Raw genomic sequence first — 20,016 nt, 5'->3', positions numbered from 1 at the left:
ATCTTTGAAATAGTGGGCAACATTGCATAATACACTGCCAGCAGATGGCTTCCATATTGCATGTTTGGCCAAAAATCTTCTCTAATGTTATCTCTCTCTATGCTCCATCAAATCCCTTATTTGTACATTGAACTCAAGCATTTCTCCACTGTGCTTTCAGATATCCTTTTCTTTTCCCAGTTTTCTTCAAACTAAAGCTATGCCTGCATATTTATTTTTCAATAATTCGGACATTCATTCTTTTTCTATTCCCCCGGCCCCACTTTTAAGTCTTTTAAGTGGCTCCATTTTTACAATTAACATCCAGGGGGTGTTGATTTTGAGGTTGATTTTTATGACCTGCAGCTCTTTCTGTCCCTACCCATATCAAAAATAAAAATAGTTAGTTTAAGCAAGGTTTATTGGATGGATGATAGATAGATAATGAGGGAGGGAGGGAGGGAGAGAGGGAGAGATTGGCTTGAGGATTTCATGCAGCAGTATTTTACCCAAAGAAAACCATGAAAGTTGGGGAGGAGGGGGGTGGTTAGAAGTATGGCCAAATGCTTCAATATTCAACATGACCAAAATCACTTTATATATTGTTGCATAATTTCAGGCAAAAGTTCAACTGTATCTTTGATAAATGGTTCAAAACATTCTTTTCTTCCTTTCCCCAAGGCTAGGTCCAAAGAATCACTGTAAGTGTTCCCAAAGCAGTAAACTGACTGTCTATCAACTGGAAAACTATATAGATAAGGATAAACTTGAATCCATTAGACAAAGACGTGAGAAGGAATTCAAACATTATCAGAGAAGGTAACCAAGTGTTGTAAATGGAGACTCATATAATACAACAGTGACTCATAGGTCAGAGTTTTCTTGATGGATTTTCTTCTGATTCCTAACACAAAAGGGATTTGCACATTTCAGTTAATGCTTGAGACAGATAGGTATTTATGGCTGGGTTTCAGTGTTTCTCAAGATATTGAGCCTGTTGGCTTGTTGTACCCAACTGAAACAATCTGACCTGAAATACTTCAAGTCATATATTTCAATGTAACCTACTTCAAGACAAAATCTAAGAAATCTAGTAAATTTAACTCATATAAATGTGAGCTCTAGCACAAGTCCCTTCCTCCTAACTGTTTCTGCTGGCTTTTGAAGATTCTTCCCCTTTTTTATTTACTTTGGCTTAGGCATCCTTCTGAGAGAAAAGAGGTACTTATTGCTCAACCAAACATTCCTTTAAGCTATCCGATTCAAGGAGCTGAGGTGATGCCCTTGCACACCATTGTAATTCCAGGTATGTCAAAAGCAAGAGGTAAAGTGGAAATTCAATACTGAGCTGAGTTTACTGCCTAAAGGTTTTAGTAGGCAAACATCTCTACTTCATTGGCTGAACTTACTTTTCCGCCAGAGACAGAGACTTGTTAAAAGGCTGGATGATCTGTACTGTACATGTATTTGACTTTTCTGCAAAGAAAAGTAGACATATGCTGTAAAAATGGGACCAAAAATCTAGCTGAAAGAGTGAAACAAGAAAATGTGGTCTTCTGTGACAAAAGTCTGCATTGACCTACCAGTCTCTATCTTGCGGAGTATTCTTGCCAATAAAAACGCATCCTAAGAAATATGGGCAAAGTGTGGATCATGTGGGCTTGAGTTGTTTCATAGTTTCTTGACTGTGATCATAACCTGCCCCCAATTTTGCTCCCAAAAGCATCCGTCTTGAAAGTATGTAGCAATCAAGATGATCAGGTGTGTATTATGGTGTAACCTTCTAGCCCTTTCTGCTGGTGTGGCTCCAGAAGGTTCCAGTGGTGGGAAGTGTGATTCTTATCTCAAATGGTATCAATCAAGGTGTGTTAAAGTACATTATTTGGCCTTTTATTTATCATTTGCTAGGTAAAAGGTTTTGTTCCTGTTTTTTTCTTTTTTAAGGGCTGGGTTTCCATGGAGCAAGTAAAGAAACTCTAAAGGTAATGTGATTTTGTCAGGTTTTGCAGCATGCAGTGTCATTCTGAGCTTCCAGAAAAGAGAAGTAGGCAGCATTTTGGTGTGGGTATGTGCCTATGACTCAATTTTGACTCCTGGTGACTGCCTGGACAAGTCCTTGCAGTTTTCTTGGCAGGTTTTTCAGAATGGTTTGCCACTTTCTTCTTCCTAGGGCTGAGAGAGAGTGACTGGCCCAAGGTCACCCAGCTTTGTGCCTAAGGTGGGACTAGAACTTGCTGTCTCCCGGTTTCTAGCCCAGTGCCTTAACCACTACACCAAACTGGCTCTTGCAATGCTTTAAATTCAATTAAAAGCCCCAATTCTCAGGTTTTGATATCTGGTGCTGTTGGTGTAATTTCACAGGAGAAGTAGGCAGCCATGGCTTCCCAAACATTGGTGTCTGAGGAAAAAACATTGCTTCTGAAAAATACATCTTACCTTAAATGCATTTTCTCTTCTTCATTTCAATGGCACTTGCTCAGGAGAAAATGCCAGATAGGTAGCATATCTTCCAACTTTGCCCTGGTTTCTGCTCTGCCCTCTCATATGACTGCTTGACTTTGATCTCATACAAGGTAAAGGTAAAGGTTTCCCTTGACGTAAAGTCCAGTCGAGTCCGACTCTAGGGGGCGGTGCTCATCTCCGTTTCAAAGCCTTGGAGCCGGCGTTGTCCATAGGACACTTCCGGGTCATGTGGCCAGCACGACTCACGGAACGCCGTTACCTTCCCGCCGAAGCGGTACCTATTGATCTACTCACATTTGCATGTTTTCGAACTGCTAGGTGAGCAGGAGCTGGGATTAACAATGGGAGCTCACCCCGCTGCGCGGTTTCGAACCACCGACCTTCCGATCGACAGCTCAGCAGTTTAACCCGCTACTGCGTCCCTCTGATCTCATACAAACTGGTTGTTTAATGGCTCAGAACAGCTGGTTTGATCTTTCCTTTATGGCAGCTAATGACTAGATCAGAAATATTTTGAGAGTGATGGTATGTTTGGAAAATAAAATCCTTTGAAAAAGTACACCCCTTCTATTCCTCCCAGCTAAGGAAAATGGGATATGGAAATGACCTTCCGCTGCATGGGTGTCCAATAGATGTGGATTTCAATTCTCAGAATTCCCCAGCCAGCATGGCAATTGCTGAGGATCCTTGGAGTTCGTCTACACATCTGGAGGGCCCAGGGCAGAGAAAGCTGATGCAAGTGCTCTCCATGTGTGAAAAAACATTTCCAGGGGGAGGAGAAGAAAACAAAACAGCTATGCTCCTTGAAGCATAGATGCACAAGGTCTGGGTCCCTTTGTGAGATTTGTGAAATAGTAGAATGGCCCCTGACAGGCTCCCCTACTAGGACTAGGCAGTAAACCTCAGACCTCTGCACCCTTAATGGCTTAGCTCAATTCCTTGGCTGGACTCTGCAGAAAATTTGCAAATATAGCTCAGCTGGAAAATAATTTTCATTGCAGACAAGAATGTAGTCATACAAAACAAACGAAGGCCGTCTACTTGTGAGAAGGTGCAAATGACTCTTAATACAGGTAGTCCTCGGTTAACAACAATAACTGGGATGGGAATTTCCATCGCTAAGCGATGCAGTTGTAAAGTGTGATGTCACATGACTGTGCCACCTGGCGACATCATTTCTGGTAATCCCTGGTAACAATTGTTAAGCAAGGACTGTGCGGGTTGTTAAGTGAGGACCTCACATGATTACGACTTCCAACTTCCTGCTGGCTTCCCCATTGACTTGCTTGTGGGAAGCTGGCAGGGAAGGCCACAAATCATGATCACATGACCGCAGGATGCTACAATGGTCAGAAGTCTGGACCAGTTGCTGAGCACCCACATTCCAATCACATGATATGGGGGCACTGCAATGGCTGGTACTTCAAGGACCGGTCATAACTACGACATGTTCAGTGCTCTCTCAAGTTCAAAGAGTTGCTGAACGAGTGGTCATCAAATGAGGGCCATCTGTACCTCTGTTTCTCTTCTTCCTTCAAAGAAGTAAAGTGAGTAGCAGTACTTCTGAAATTATTCCTCACTTGAGGAAAGGGATGGTGTATGAATACATCCTTATGCCCAAATCTTACTTTCTCACCTTGCCCCACAGAAGGAATAACTCTGCAAGCATTTACATTTAGCTGTGAGACATTTATTCATTTATTCATTCATTCATTTTCCATCCCACCTTTATTATTTTTATAAATAACTCAAGGCGGGGAATATACCTAATCCTCCTGCATCCTCCTATTTTCCCCACAACAACAACCCTGTGAGGTGGGTTGGGCTGAGGGAGAGTGACTGGCCCAAGGTCACCCAGCCAGCCTTCATGCCTAAGGCAGGACTAGAACTCTCAGGCTCCTGGTTTCTAGCCCGTTGCCTTAACCACTAGACCAAACTGGCTAAGCAAGCCTTAAGTAAGTAAGTAAGTAAGTAAGTAAGTAAGTAAGTAAGTAAGTAAGACTTAACTAAGTCTTCCACCCATCTGGTTCACACAAAGCAACATGGCAAAAGATCAGGACGAGTCTGTAGCACCTTTTTCCCCAACTTACACATTTTATTAGAAGGCATAAGCTTTTGTGAGCTGCAGCCCCCTTTGCTGGATGCACTCTCTGCATCTGATCTGATCTCACAAAAGCTTATAATAAAAAGTGTTAGCCAGAAAAGGTGCTATCAAAACTCCTGATTTTAAGCCCTTGTAAAAAAGGAAGGTCTTTAGCAGGAGGATGTTGAGCACTGAGCACTCAAGAAACACATCCTGCAAAGGCAGTATTTATTTTTCCATTCAGGTCCAGATGTACTATTACATTACAATGTCAATATGCAAACAGTTGATTCTGGGTTTCATGAAGCAGTAGTTAATTGTTTAATATGTGTTCTGCCAGGAAGGAAGACCAGAGTTTGTGAAAATATCTGCCTTGGGTGCAAAAATAATGTCACAAGCATTTCCCAATTTATTTAATTGCCTTGCAAAACCAGATTATTGTGTCAAATGGGAATTGGGCCAACTGTCCACGAAACCAAGATACATGTACAGTATCTGCAGGCAGCAAATTCTGAGATAGAACGGTAGATGTCACACAATAACTATGGCATCATGTGACCAAGAAAAGAAAGCCTCTGCCTTGGGGGCAATGCCGTCTGCCTTATGGTCTCCCTCCATAGTATTCATCCCTGTACCAGACTACTTTGCGTTGTATGTGTAATGCAATTTTAGTGCATTTTGAATATTTTAGATACGACTTTTAATTTGAATTTACATACATCAGGTTTTATGTAATCCAGGAGCCATCTGTGTCTAAGCAACAAGTAGAATAAATTCTTCCAAGCAAGCACATACATGCAAACATGTTTAATTTTATACAGGTTGCACAGTTCTGAGTACATTATAGAAAACTGTAGAGTATGTGTAACCATTTCTAAAACTCTTGAGCTGTGTATACTTTCACAAACATTGCCTTCATGCTTTCACTGCAGTTGTTCAAATGTAATCAAATAATCACTTAAAATTCCATCAATATGCTAACAGTACACTAACATTACAGAGAAAGATTCAATAACTCTTGCATGGGTGTTGAATTACTTCCTTGCATAAACCATTAAATATTTGCTTTGTAATATTTCCAGAAAGCACATTTGACGCTGTAGTTCTGGGAAGCACTACTTTGACTAGGCCAAAAATTAGTATGTGGGACCAAGAAAAACATATATTTCCTTTATATTTAAATTCTTAATCTAAAGAGTCAATGAATAATGTATCCCCCCCAAAAAAAAATCACCAAGGGAAGTTAACTGCCATGAATAACTTTTCATTTCTTTCATGGTCCTGATTTCAGGCCCACCAATGTTGGCAAAGGTTTGTGGTTGATCTGATATAGCTGGAAGAGGAAAATATTTGTTCTTAACATGTTTTTTTTTCTGAAAAAAAAAATCCCTGCAGGTGATTCTACAGGCATCCTTTGGTAATCTGAACACTCTTGCTGATGTTTCTGAAGAGGTGGTACAAGGACGAGGGACAAAAGAGCTCATCATCACTACTTCCCACCTGAAGCTTTTGAATCACATCCTGGAACATGCCACATACACCAGTACAAAATACATACTAGATGCAATGGATATGGGTAGGTTGGAACATGTCCTGCTGGACAAACCCTCCAATTTCAGTGGGGCTTCACTTTTGACTTGACTTGCCCTAGACTTGAAGGAGACAGCATCGTGACTTCTAGAGGACAGTGACTTTTCGTAACTGGGGAGAGAACACCATTCTTGTTCAGAAAGGACATTTGTGACTGAGGAATACAGCACGTGGTCTGCATAGCACTAAAATCAGGAAAAGATTGATTTGGCTTAGCAGTTGTGCCCATGTTTTAATTACAAAAGATTCCAGGTTCAGTTCCAGGCATTTCTTAAATGAACTGACTAGAAGAGCTACTCCACTGCCAGTCAGAATGGATGCTACTCTGGTCTTATATAAAGTACCTTCCTATAAAGGTACATACAGTTTTGTGGCCCTACATACATCCACATGTCATTCATCGTTTGATATAAAAAAGCCTAACAAGACAAGGGTTGGGAGAGTCCCTACCTACCTACATACCTACTTAACCTTTGAGCAGCCCTTCTTGTTCTGAGGCAGAATCTCTTTTCCATGCTTATTCCCAGTTTCCTGGCCTGATGCACTTTAATGCAGTAGGTCCCATCTTGTTATGGATAACTTCTTATTTTGACTATTTTGAGGCCTGTCACATAAATGTGTTACACTAATGAGCAGGATGAATGTCTGAAATAAATAAAACATTAAGTGACACAAAGGAGATTGGAGAATCTGCTCTACAACTCCTTAATGGAAAGCAAAAAGAACAAAATAACAAAATTGGTCTAAATTGCTTGGGTCCATGAACTGTAAAGGACTGCCTTCAGCTGTATCATTCGTTTTTTATTGGAGACCTTTTGTCTTGTATTCTCCCTTTTATGAGATCTGATCAAAGCAGATGGTGATTACTGATAAAGCTCTTTCTCTCTGTCATCCCTAAAGTGGTGGGACAGTATGGCTTGTGCCATTGCTGTTTTTTAAGCACCACAGGAAGTCCATTTCGATTGTTTGCATGTATGTACATGCATGTGTGTGGGAGAGATTAATGTTGTATTGCTTTTATTAATTTGTGGTAAGATGCATGAAGAACAGGATATAAAGTTAGGCAGGGAATTTTGTTCCTCCAGATGTCAAACTCCCATCAGCTCTTACCAGGACTACCAATATTGGAAGATAATGGGAGTGGTTCTCCTTCTCACTTGTAAAATAGGGATTGTGAGGAAAAGATGGCAGATGTTCCAAAAAATAGCCATAAAATTGACAACCAACTAACCATCTGTCTTTCGATTGTTTCCCAGTGAACTTTACAATAGGAACTTACCTTGTTAGATTTCCTGTGACCATTCGACAACTACACCTTCCTAAGCTGTTTGACCCAGGGGCAGGTGAGTTCTGAGCACATACATGCACAAATGACATCAACATGGCAACTAGATTCATAATTTGCTTTCTTGTGGAAGGCATAATCAAGAATAAATAAATACACAGTAGATGCTACTTCAGATACGAAGTTTTGATGAAAAGAATACTCTAAGTTGTCCTTGGAAATATTTTTCCCATGAATGAGATTTAATAGAATACTCTAAGGCTACGTTTGGGCAATTGTTTGAGGCTTTATGATCTTATTTCCTAACTCTACTACATGTCCTCTTGCTTATTCTTACATATCTGACAGCTTATTTCTGTACAGTATGTCTTATTCTTTACCTCTGTGGCTTCATTCTTGTATGCTTCTACATTTTACTCCTTCACCCTTTTCTTTTCTAGGTAACTCTTGATGTCCACACCCGCTGGCAATTAGTGGGCTTTAGTCTCCCTTGGCCACTCTCTAGCTGTGGAAAGACGATGGTTCTGGGCTGTTGGCCCCAGCCCCAAACTCCTCCAGCCATTCCTGTCTCAGCTGATATGGCTGGTGGAGCTAGTTTTTCCTACGGGGAGCTGCTGGGCTTCTGTTTCTCCCACCCTAAAAGCTCAAAAGTTGATGAGAGGAGAAGGAGGGTTTGCACTAGCCACTATGAGGTTCTCTTTCCATGGTCTTTACGCCCAAGTTGGGGATCTCTCGCTTAATATCAGCTAACAACTCAGGAAAATAAAACAAGTTGTAGCAGTAGAATCAATTGTAAGCCAGGGTTCTTGGTTCAAGAATAGTCTTAGAATAGTCTTGATCAGTTACCTGAATTGTGTCACAAAGTTATCCATAGGCTTGATTAGATATTTTCACTTTTACTTTCTCTATTTTGTGTCTCAGATAACAGCATTAGAAATATGGTAACCATCACAATAAAAGCATTTTTACGCTACCACAAGCTGCGGATCCTCCTGAAAAGCGTAAAACAGTACTATCCGGATATAACAATAATTGTGGCAGATGACAGTGAGCATCCAGAGAAGATTGAAGAGGAGAATGTTCAGCATTTCATTATGCCCTTTGGAAAGGTACCACACGGTTATGTGGGGCTTTTTCTTTTAGGACTTCCAAAGAGGGGGGGGGGTTCCATAAAGTAAGTAACAGCTGGGTCTTCTCCTAACTATGTTGCAGAAAGCTTGATGTCTCATGGTACAAGCTGAACTTTATGCCTATCAGTTATGAATTGACACCTCACACAACCAGTTTTCAGTTAACTGAACTAACCAGAACTGGGGCTGGAGAGAGGGGGAGTACAGGCAGAAAGAACTTGGTAAATTGGGGCTATTAACCGTTGCTTTCATTGCATATCTCTTCATGCCTGTTTCATACCTAACCTTTCTCATTCATTTTCCCTTATATTTTCAACTGGCTCTTTTGCTTCTCAGTATTTGCATTAATTCTTAATCTCCATTTTCTGACACTCTTTTCTGGATTTTTGAATCAGGGCTGGTTTGCAGGGAGGAACCTTGCAATCTCACAAGTCACAACCAAATACTATCTTTGGCTGGATGACGACTTCATCTTCACTGAAAAAACAAAGATTGAGAAACTTGTGGACGTGTTGGAGAACAGCAACCTGGATGTGGTAGGACATTCGTGTCATTCCTTCTCTTATTCCTCTACTCTGTTGGTACAATACAAGCCATTTTCCTTACTTTGCAGCTGTCCATTCCAGGGGATGGTGAGGTGTGATTGGCAAAGTATTAAAGAATTTGCCAGTATTGAACTTATCACTGAAATATCCCCCGCTGAAATTCCAAGGAAACCCAGACTTTGCCTAGAAATGAAGCTTTAAGGCATTTCTATTCTTTTTATCTTTAAGAACGTATATGCCAAGGGCAGCGATATAATGATCAGCAAGACTGAATAGTCTAAAAGGAACTTATGTGATTTACAGGTTGGAGGCAGTGTGGCTGGAAATGAATTTAAGTTTAAGATCTTCTATGAGGAAGGAGAAGATAGCAGCTGTTTGCACCTCAGAAGTGGCTTCTACCACCGCTTGGAAGGCTTCCCCAACTGTGTGGTGACTAGCGGTGTAGTCAATTTCTTCCTGAGTCATACAGAAAAAAGCAGGCGTGTTGGGTTTGATCCTAAGCTGCAGAGGGTGGCTCACTTAGGTAGGCGCAAATTCTTTCCCTCCATTCTAATTCTGTTTGCAGCCAAGATCCTTTTCAGAAGCAGATATACCATATGGCCCTCCAGGGTGTGTTCACATACCCTGCTCACAGAAAGCTCAGACTATAATATTCCAGGGTTCGGGAAGGGTGCTTCAGACATCGCACAAGCCTAGTATCTTTCGGCTATTCATCAAGGCATCCCACTTGTTTCAGGCTTCTCCTCCTGAGAAGGAGATGCTGCTGCTTTAAATAATTTCATTAATTTTAGTGAGTTGACTCCTTATAATGTAATGGCTTCTTTTGTAATGACAGCAGCAGCGTTTGTTTAAGTGAGATCCAAAGCATTTCTTCCAAATCATTTCCTAAGTGTGTACCTTGCTACAGATTTCATTCCTGCCTTATTCTTACTGAAATGAAGAAAAAGTACAACACCACGAAAAGCATTTTAATAGATATTAATATTTAATAGGTCTTAAAATATATGATTAAGTAGGTCAGGAAAAAAACCAAAATAACTCTGATTTGGCTTTTGCATCTCTTAAATTACGATCTTGTTTTAACAATATTCATGAGTAGGTACTTATTCATATGTTTGAAAATCTATTCACAAATTTAGTCAAAACAAATGGTAAATTAAGGGACACAACTATTTACCTCTCACACTTAGGATTTATTCTGAATCTTTGGCTTTTTTCATATCAACTGGTTCTGAGCTCCACAATTCCAGAAAATCGGATTCCCAGAAAAAAAGGAGAGGTTACCATACCAATGAGAGAGCCAGTTTGGTGTGGTGGTTAAGGCACTGAGCTAGAAACCGGGAGACTGTGAGTTCTAGTCCCACCTTAGGCACAAAGCCAGCTGGGTGACCCTGGGCCAGTCATTCCCTCTCAGCCCTAGGAAAGAGGCAATGGCAAACCACTTCTGAAAAACCTTGCCAAGAAAACTGTAGGTATTCCAGGCAGTCTCCGAGAATTGGACATGATTGAACAGATTAAAAAAACGTACCAACAGTTTGCTAATCCTTGTTCATTTATTTTTTATAACTGTGTGGTGAGGCTCTTGGAATTTACCCATACACAGTTACCTTTGTCTCCATGCAAAAAAGCTTTGTATTTGTATAGAGGGCTTATATGTAAACATGAAGGTCATGCCAGCCCTGCCCCCATACCACTGAAAAGGGAGCCTCAGCATCAGCTCTGGAGTAGGAACTCCCTATAGTTGCGAATGCCTGTGCAATTGTGATTGAAAAGGAGGAGCATTCATGCAAAAATAGCTTTTCCTTTTCCAACATCTGTGCCCAGCACACAGGTGTTTTGGGTGGATTCCACTTTCTTCTCAACACCTTCCATACATGTGGAACACATACTTAAATAAGAGTTCTTGCATCAATTTTTTTTCTTAAATACTTTCTATGACTGACCAATGGGTTTCTCTCTCTTAATCTCTCCAGAATATTTTATGGATGGACTGGGAAGCTTGCGGGTTGGCTCCTGCAGTGATGTTATCGTTGGTCACCAATCACACCAAACTTCCACCAACGTACAAGAAGCTAATGTTGAAAGAATGTACCATAGATTCCGGGTTCCCACTGAGAAAGAAGTTAAGTTTAAACTGGGTTTACATTACTTCAAGAACAGAATGAAGTGCTATACCAAGGGGTGATTGCCTCTTCCAGCTCTACACTCTGAATAGTTTTGGACTGGACTCAGCAGCTTTAATTATTTTGTTTTAGGAGCTGTTCCCTCTTGTTGACAATTCCATGCTTTACAGATGTTCTAAACTCAGAAAATGAAAGTCTGCTTTACAATGCATTTTGTGGATCTTCTATATTATGGAAGTTCTAACAGAAGAATTCTCCCTTGCCCCAGCTCCTTATATGTTTAACTCAACAAATATGCAGATTATTGTGACAAAAAGGGAGGCCAATGTCTATTTGCTTCTGGAAAAGGAACTGTGATAACCCAGTGTGACCTGTGACAAAGTCTTGCAGTATGAACTGCTCTTGTTCAAGATTTTCTATTTCCTCTACCTTCTGGTCTTCTTCCCCAACCACCTGTTAGCCTTTCATGCCCTATTTTTAAATAGTTCTTCAAATCTTGGGAGTTCCTCCAATCTGCAGGTGCCTCATTTGTACATGGAAAATTAAGATTGCTTCTGTCCTTTTCTTTTAAGATGAATACATGTAGGAATTTAGGAATTTCTTAGGCAATTATTGTTTACCTGTGAATACACATTTTAACACTGTAGTACAGCACAGTCCAGTCCAGTTGTACATGCCACCACTTGTCTTCTAGAGCCTTGCCCAATTTTGCTTGCAATTTCTAGCCAGAGAGCTATCAGAGATGCCTTATTTAATGTCTTAAATGCCTCTCAGGAAAAGGACAGAATTCCTCAATGTTTACAGGATGCAGTTGTGAGCTGGGGGTTAAAAGTAAAATAAAAGGTGTCTCGATTTCATGAGGAACAAGGATGAAAAATTTGACCTTTAAAACATTTTGCATATGCACCATAAGGGAACAGGGAAGTGACAGCTTATCTATTGTAAAATTGGTGGTGGGGCAAGGTAATGTGCCTAAAACAAAGGGGAAGTTGACCTCCGGATCCTGAGCTGGAGGGAGGGGGGTGAAAGATATGGATGTCAAATACAGTCATTAGGACAAGAATTTGTAGTCAATGGTGTATAAACCGCTGGCTGGCGCCGGCAGAGATATGTTTGCATTAGAATGAGACCCTGAAACAAGTAGGTGATAAGAGTTGCAGGAACATCCTGCTAACATATGAATATGGCAATTAGGTCATAAAATGTTTTGGAATAGATAGAAAGATTGTGAGCTGAGCCCTCGTATGAGGGGGAGGAGAGCTAGGGTATAAAGGTTTTATGTTAACTTTGTTCTTGGTTCCTTCTTGCACGGAGGGACCCGCCTTTGCAAACGCGTTACAATAAACTCTTTTCTCTGCATCATCGAACCTTGTGAATTGGAATTCTTTTGGGAGGTTTTTCCCGCTGACAATTTGGCGAGCCAGCTGGGAGCCTGAGGTGCTGCCGGTCCGGAGGGGTTCCTGTAAAAGGGTAAGTGGCCACCGCTTCCCGTTGTTGAAGCGTCCCTGTTCGAGACCCCTCGGGACCGTCTACCCGGGTTCCTATACAGAGCGACGGTCCAGAGAAAAGAGGTGAAGCCCGACTGTTGGAGCAGCGGGCGGAGAAGACCAACCGGTTGGAGGGCCAACTGATTGAGGATCAGTTGAGGATTGTCCAGTCGTAGGCTCTGACGAGAGCTGGAATAGGTGAGTTGTAAGGCTTGCAGGAGGACATAACTGACCAAGGGATTTGTTTTTGGTGTGGGTGGTTAAACAGTCGCAGTTCCTGCAGGTAGCTGTGAGAGTCCGGTGCCTCAGGTCGGCTGTAGTGCTCCAATGGGGACGGGTGTAGAAGGAGTCAGACTTTTAAAAAATAGCCAGCGTCTGCTGGGAGTCTGATAAGATCTTGCCGTGAAAGAGAGGGCTTAAAAATTCGCATCCAGCGCGGGCTGGAGTCCTCGGGGCAAGATCAGTGAAAACGGTCAGTTATGGGGAATACGCAGAGCAAACTACCTAGGAGACTGGAGGCTGGCAATGGAGGAGCATCCAGCAAGCGGCCAGATCCGGATATGCCCCTAGGACAGGTTATAAACCAGTGGAATATGCCTTGGCTGAGGAAATACACAAAGGAATTGGAGAAAATAAGGATGATGAAGTTGTGCACAAAGCAGTGGCCAAAATACCCCTTGGTCGATCCTGAACGCCCCTATTTTTGGGATCCAAATGGGATGTCTGATGGGTATTGGATCACTCAGTTGAAAAATTATGTGGAAGGACGTGGTCTAACGGACCATGTGCCTTATGTAGAAGTCTGGTAACATGTGTCTTGGGAAGGGCCAGACCCGCCCACAGGCATTTTTGTAAGCAGGAGGGCAGGATCATGGTAGCAACAATAAGGGAGGTTATGGAACAAAGGGAACACCGCAGGACGCCGCCACTCAGAGATGAGGAAAGTATAGGTGTGGAAATGGCGGGGAAGAAGAGAACTGGTAGAAATCAATCCTGGGAGTCCTTCAGGACTGTCAGAATTTGTATGAGTATGTGAAAATGTTTTCTGTTTGTAGGTCTTTGTGTATTGGTATGTATATTTGTTGAGGGAAATGGTGCAGAGTGTGTGTGTGCTCATGTGTGTGTGTGTGGCATGGGCATCTGTCCTGAGCTGAGGAGAGAAAGTCTGAAGAGGGAATGAAGGGAGAGAAAAGCTATGTGAGCTTGTCCCTCAAGGAGTTAAACGTGAGTCTGTCCCTTTAAGGAACTGAACTCCTCCACAGTAAAAGGGGGAATGCTTCAGGTTTTTGGAAATCCATAACCCTGGCCAGGCTGCGGGTCTTCCAAATTTTTGGCTGTGCAATCTCTTCTGTTATTTGCTGTGAATGGAGGGACATGGGATTTGATTGTATCATGTGTTCAGTGCTGTGAGTAGGTGACCAATTTAATTTGTGTGGAAGGGAATTGGGTAAAAGTGAATTAAATAAAGTGAAGGAGAAATAAGAATGAACTTGTGATGTTGAGAGGACTTGAGAGAAAGAATGCCTATGGGGTGGTACACAATTTTGGAAAAATATGGTTAGAGAGGGGACTAAAGGGAAAGAAGTTTTTCCCTGTAATAACACCACAATTAAGTACCGGAGAAAAATGGTTTGTTGATGGATCTAGTAAAGTAGAAGAGGGAAAGAGGAGGTCGGGTTTTGAAATTGTTGAAGGGAATGGGGAAGTGATAGAGAAGGGAGCTTTGCCTCCGAGTTGGTCGGCACAGCGATGTGAACTCTATGCCCTGGCCAAAGCTTTTGAATTGGCTGAGGGAATAGAAATCACCATCTGGACTGATTCGAAGTATGCGTGGGGAGTAGTTCATACTTTTGGGAAAATCTGGCAAGAAAGGGGTCTTATAAAAGCTGATGGGAAACAGGTGGAGCATGTCCAGCAGGTGGAACAAACTTTGGAGATGCTGATGCGACCCCATAAAATTGCCGTAGTTTATATACCAGCTCATCAGAGAGGCCATAGCTCAGAGGTGGTGGGAAATCGGTGGGCAGATAAATGGGCGAAGGAGGCCGCTGGCCAATTGGAATTACAAATGGTGGTGGTGCCAATTTTGGACCCTCCAGAGAGCCCAATCTGGAAACCCACTGAGCAAGGAAAGAAAAGGTTAAAAGAGGAAGGTTGCAGAGAGACAGAGAAAGGATGGCAAACGGAAGGAGGGGGAGAAGTAGTATCTTCCGAGGCTATGAGGGGAATTCTGGAATAAGTGCATGAAGGAGGGCATTGGGGAACCGATGCTTTGGTAGATGCAGTGAAAGGAAAGTTTTGGTGCTTAACTATGTGAACCATAACCCATAGTGTGTGTTGGAAATGCTTAATTTGCTTAAAAGTCAACAAAAAGGCAACAAGAAAGAAGAAGGGGGGTGCTGGCAGAGCCCATAAATGAGCAGGGTGTTTGCAGGGCAACCCCAGGAGGAGAGAGAAAAGAAAGAAAAAGAAAGATGAAATGCCTCATTTTTAGCTCAAGGTTTGCGGCCCCAAAGAGGGGGAGGAAAAGGGAGTTCTCGGAAGATTGCGGAGGTATTCCATGGAATGGAGGGCTCGGGAAACAGACAGGCATGGAAAGGACCTGGAGAGACGCAGGCTCTCTGGGGAGAGGAGTTGAGTTAAATCACAATAGGGCAGTTGAGTGTGGATTGTCTCCAATAGGTATGGGAGCGGCTAGATTCATCTTGATGGGAGCTATCGCCCTTTTAATAAAGCATTCCTTTCTCCTGGATGAGAGGCAAGGAGGAAGAGCTTCTGTGTTCCTGCAGGGCTGTGATGGATTGCATGTGGCAACAGCCTGTTGAGGCATTGGTGTGCGGTTTTCTTTTTGAGAGCATTTGTTTGTCTGAATGTGTGCGTACATATAAGGTTGAGAAACTGTTTTGAGTTGTGAAAAGAGAGTTGAGAGATTGTGTGTGTCTATTCCTTAGGAGGCTGCAGGTTCTGGCCATGCCTGCATCCACCATTTTATTCTGGTTTTGTGTTTGTGTGTTGTGATTTGGGTAATTTGAATGCATATGATGGGGAAGTTGAAAGGTTTTTGTCAATCCTTTCCCACTTTTTTTAATTGTTTGAGGTGTACGTGTGTTTCATTATTTGCCCAGTCTCACCCAAACTCCCCCCCTTCAGTCTGCCTCTTGCCTGCTTGTTGCAAGCTTGAGGATCCAAATGAGGGGACAGAAGGGTGACAAAGGGGAGGGGCAATGCTTTTACAGAGGATCCTTCACTCCCCCATCTTTTTAGGATTTTTCCTTTTACAATACCTTTACACACACCGGGGGCAATCTTTTAAGTTTCAGAGATGTCTCTTTCCTTCTCATTTCCAAGAAGGAAATGATTACTCCTCTTGTGAAAAGGAGGGGAATGTGGGCAGTTTCAGAGAGGCAATGACTCAGAGAAAGGGGGGGCACCCCTTTGCTCTCACAGCTCCACTCTGCTCTGCCCCTGGCACTCCAGTTTTAGAAAAGTGTGTGTGTTTTATAAATTTTATATGGATTAAATTTTAATCACTCCTCAACATAGCACATGATGATAAAAACAGGAGAGGGAAAAAAAATTTTTTTGGACAATATATGGGTTTAGTAGAGCCTCCATGGACTGGTATGATCTATCTGAATTTTTGTTTTTGTTTTTGTTTTGACAATTTTGGTTATGGAAACAGTCCAAACACTAGATGGGCTCTTATGTCAATGCTTTCTTTTTGTTGTTGCTGTTTTACAAGTTTTGATTTTAAGAAAGTTATTGGGAAATTAAATATTGGCAAGTGAAGTATATAATATGGTTTTATTAGAAAAGAGAAATGAAGTTGTTAAAATTAGAGGTTTGGCTCTAAAAGTCTTGACACAATTTTGGGGGTTTTGAAAAAGACTTGTTGTTTAAGCAATTGGGTCAGGTGGTGAAGAGCTGGCCAATCTATTTACTTATTTAGGGTAGTATTTTGCTAGGGCAGAAAAATTAGTTTTATCCAAAGTAGTGCTTAAGTATATCCAAAACTACACCTACCAATCTAGTCACATGGGACAAATGCTTCAGAGATTTGTGTGTCCAGAATATTTATTGTCCTGGAATCTTGTTGAAAGCCAAACAGGTGTGTGTGAGAGATATGTGGTATGCCAAAAGGACAACCCAAAGACCAACCAGGTTCAACTCCAGGGGAACCTCCAAAGGGGGGTGGCCCAGGGGTGAACTGTTACTTAGAATGGGTGAAAGGCTTCCTTTATAGGCTAAAAGGACACTTGGAGAGGCTAGGACCAAAGGCAGGATCAACATGGACACAAGCCTTTTTAGTGACAATACTAAGTCTCTGGATTGCTCCTAAGAACAGACTAGCAGTCAGTCCATTTGAGATGGGTGACTCTATCTTGGAATTCTTAGTGGAGAAGTAGGAGACATGCATGCCATGGGGAAGAAATTTGTCTGCAGCATTTGAAACAGTTATCTGCGCAAGTCTTGTCCTTGTCTCCCTATCTACAGGAACACAGAGCCCTACTGTTGGAACAAGCAGGCATCCTTTTAAGTCTGGAAATCAAGTTAAACCAGATGGAGGGGAGTCGGCAACTGAGTTGGGAAAAACCCTAAGGAAGACACTGGTGTTGCCAAATACTGCTGGACACTGGACTGTGCAGAAAAAGAAAAATGCGCCTGAACTTTTGTCTAATACCTTGTAGTTTTGATGACCATAAGGGTCCCTGAACCTGGAAAAGAGAGTCACAGGGTTCAAGGGAAGCTTTGAAGATGTACTCAATTTAGAACAATAGGGAATTTATATTTTCATATAAGAACCTGGGAAAAGATGATGATTGGAGCTGGTTATGGAGTTGGTTACCAGGGTTTGGGTGGATAAAACCGCTTTTGCTTATAGTTGTAATCATAGTTTGTTTTTGCATTTTAATCTGCTGTTGTATTCAATGTGCACCATTATGTCTTTACAATCTAACGAATTGTATAACAGAATGTTGTGATTTTGATAAAGAGGCTAAAATGATGTTATCTGAAATCGAGACAAGGTGGGCGGAAAGAAGAAGGGGGGATTGTGAGCTGGGGGTTAAAAGTAAAATAAAAGGTGTCTCGATTTCATGAGGAACAAGGATGAAAAATTTGACCTTTAAAACATTTTGCATATGCACCAGAAGGGAACAGGGAAGTGACAGCTTATCTATTGTAAAATTGGTGGTGGGGCAAGGTAATGTGCCTAAAACAAAGGGGAAGTTGACCTCCGGACCCTGAGCTGGAGGGAGGGGGGTGAAAGATATGGATGTCAAATACAATCATTAGGACAAGAATTTGTAGTCAATGGTGTATAAACTGCTGGCTGGCGCCGGCAGAGATATGTTTGCATTAGAATGAGACTCTGAAACAAGTAGGTGATAAGAGTTGCAGGAACATCCTGCTAACATATGAATATGGCAATTAGGTCATAAAATGTTTTGGAATAGATAGAAAGATTATGAGCTGAGCCCTCAAATGAGGGGAAGGACAGCTAGGGTATAAAGGTTTTATGTTAACTTTGTTCTTGGTTCCTTCTTGCACGGAGGAACCCGCCTTTGCAAACGCGTTACAATAAACTCTTTTCTCTGCATCATCGAACCTTGTGAATTGGAATTCTTTTGGGAGGTTTTTCCCGCTGACAGAGTTATTAGACTGCTTCTACAGAGCTCTGCATTGAATCTCCTGGAGAATAGCAATTTAATCTTTTTGTACATCATTGTGCATTTATAAAACTCTTTCTTACTCAGTTGTTGTTGTTTATTCATTCAGTCGCTTCCAACTTTGTGACTTCATGGACCAGCCCACGCCAGAGCTTCCTGTCGGTCGTCAACACCCCCAGCTCCCCCAGGGACGAGTCCGTCACCTCTAGAATATCATCCATCCACCTTGCCCTTGGTCGGCCCCTCTTCCTTTTGCCCTCCACTCTCCCTAGCATCAGCATCTTCTCCAGGGTGTCCTGTCTTCTCATTATGTGGCCAAAGTATTTCAGTTTTGCCTTTAATATCATTCCCTCAAGTGAGCAGTCTGGCTTTATTTCCTGGAGGATGGACTGGTTTGATCTTCTGGCAGTCCAAGGCACTCTCAGAATTTTCCTCCAACACCACAGTTCCAAAGCATCGATCTTCCTTCTCTCAGCCTTCCTTATGGTCCAGCTCTCGCAGCCATATGTTACTACGGGGAACACCATTGCTTTGACTATGCGGGCCTTTGTTGTCAATGTGATGTCTCTGCTCTTAACTATTTTATCGAGATTTGTCATTGCTCTTCTCCCAAGGATTAAGCGTCTTCTGAATACCACTAAGAAGTTGCCACAATTTGTTATGGTCCACACAGTCAAAGGCTTTAGAATAGTCAATAAAACAGAACTAGTTGTTTTTCTGAAACTCCCTGGCTTTTTCCATTATCCAGTGGATATTGGTTATTTGGTCCCTAGTTCTTCTGCCTTTTCTAAACCCAGCTTGTACATCTGGCAATTCTTGCTCTGTGAATTGCTGGAGTCTACCTTGCAGGATCTTGAGCATTATTCTTTCTCAGTACTGGACTGTAATCTTCATCATCCCCAAATTGCTCTAGGCTAAGGATGGGTAACCTGCACCATTCTGGATGTCCTTTATTATGGGCCATATTAAGGCATCTGGGAGTTGTAGTTTAGCAGTAGCTGGAATGCCACACCTTGCTTATCCCCATGCGAAGGAAATTTTTATAATTATAAGCATTTGCTTACTCTCATTTAAGAATTTCTTGGGCTTTTCACTAGCTACTTCCCTTGGAACAAGGAATTTATGCAATTCTCCAGCCTCTATAGCTTGTTCCATTTGCAAACTTCTGGTAGCCATTATTGCCCTCAAATCTGACTTCCTTTCTTGAAACTTTCCCTGTACTCTAGAGCCAAGCTTCAGCAAACACTTTCTAACAATGATCTTAGAAAATATTGTCCTTACACAGCCTTTTTTTTCTGATACATCTTCAGCTCTTGGAAAAAGGAATAAATCACGGAGATCTGTGATAAATGCTGGGTCCAAATAACCTGCCATTACAAGTACTGTATGTACCAAGAACATTATTTCCAATAGTTGAACTCTCTGGGCTCCACCCATGAATGTACAGAATATTCTTGCCTATTACAGTTGTCTTTATTTTTTATGATAATTGAATTTTTTAAAAAACAGGCTCTTATCCAACTCTGTCACCCACCAACCCAGATTCTGCAAATATAGCTGCAATAAGCATCAGGAATCTTAAGAGAAAGTTGGCAGCCAGTCTTCTTGTCTGTTCCTGAAAAGACTGCTGCTCCATATTCATAATAGCTCTGGCTTTTGGAT

The 20,016-nt window shown here is 41.9% G+C and overlaps 1 protein-coding gene across 1 annotated transcript in view; it reads left to right on the top strand.

Annotated features, from left to right (window-relative positions):
- B4GALNT2 (beta-1,4-N-acetyl-galactosaminyltransferase 2 (SID blood group)) overlaps positions 1-18,396 on the top strand; it is a 28,890-nt gene extending 10,494 nt beyond the window's left edge. The window contains exons 3-12 of the mRNA XM_063302009.1: positions 661-798; positions 1,179-1,285; positions 1,924-1,961; positions 5,921-6,101; positions 7,372-7,458; positions 8,322-8,509; positions 8,926-9,066; positions 9,379-9,598; positions 11,049-12,008; positions 18,339-18,396. Coding sequence (XP_063158079.1) covers positions 661-798; positions 1,179-1,285; positions 1,924-1,961; positions 5,921-6,101; positions 7,372-7,458; positions 8,322-8,509; positions 8,926-9,066; positions 9,379-9,598; positions 11,049-11,260 — 1,312 coding nt within the window. The 3' untranslated portion in view covers positions 11,261-12,008; positions 18,339-18,396. The remainder of the gene's footprint in view (positions 1-660; positions 799-1,178; positions 1,286-1,923; positions 1,962-5,920; positions 6,102-7,371; positions 7,459-8,321; positions 8,510-8,925; positions 9,067-9,378; positions 9,599-11,048; positions 12,009-18,338) is intronic.
- Positions 18,397-20,016: the final 1,620 nt, after the last annotated feature.

This window comes from Candoia aspera, chromosome 4 (genome assembly GCF_035149785.1).
Source record: "Candoia aspera isolate rCanAsp1 chromosome 4, rCanAsp1.hap2, whole genome shotgun sequence".
In the NCBI taxonomy this organism is placed as follows: Eukaryota; Metazoa; Chordata; class Lepidosauria; order Squamata; family Boidae; genus Candoia; species Candoia aspera.
Note: the sequence above shows the minus strand (reverse complement) of the source record. Positions and strands in the feature narration are given on the sequence as shown.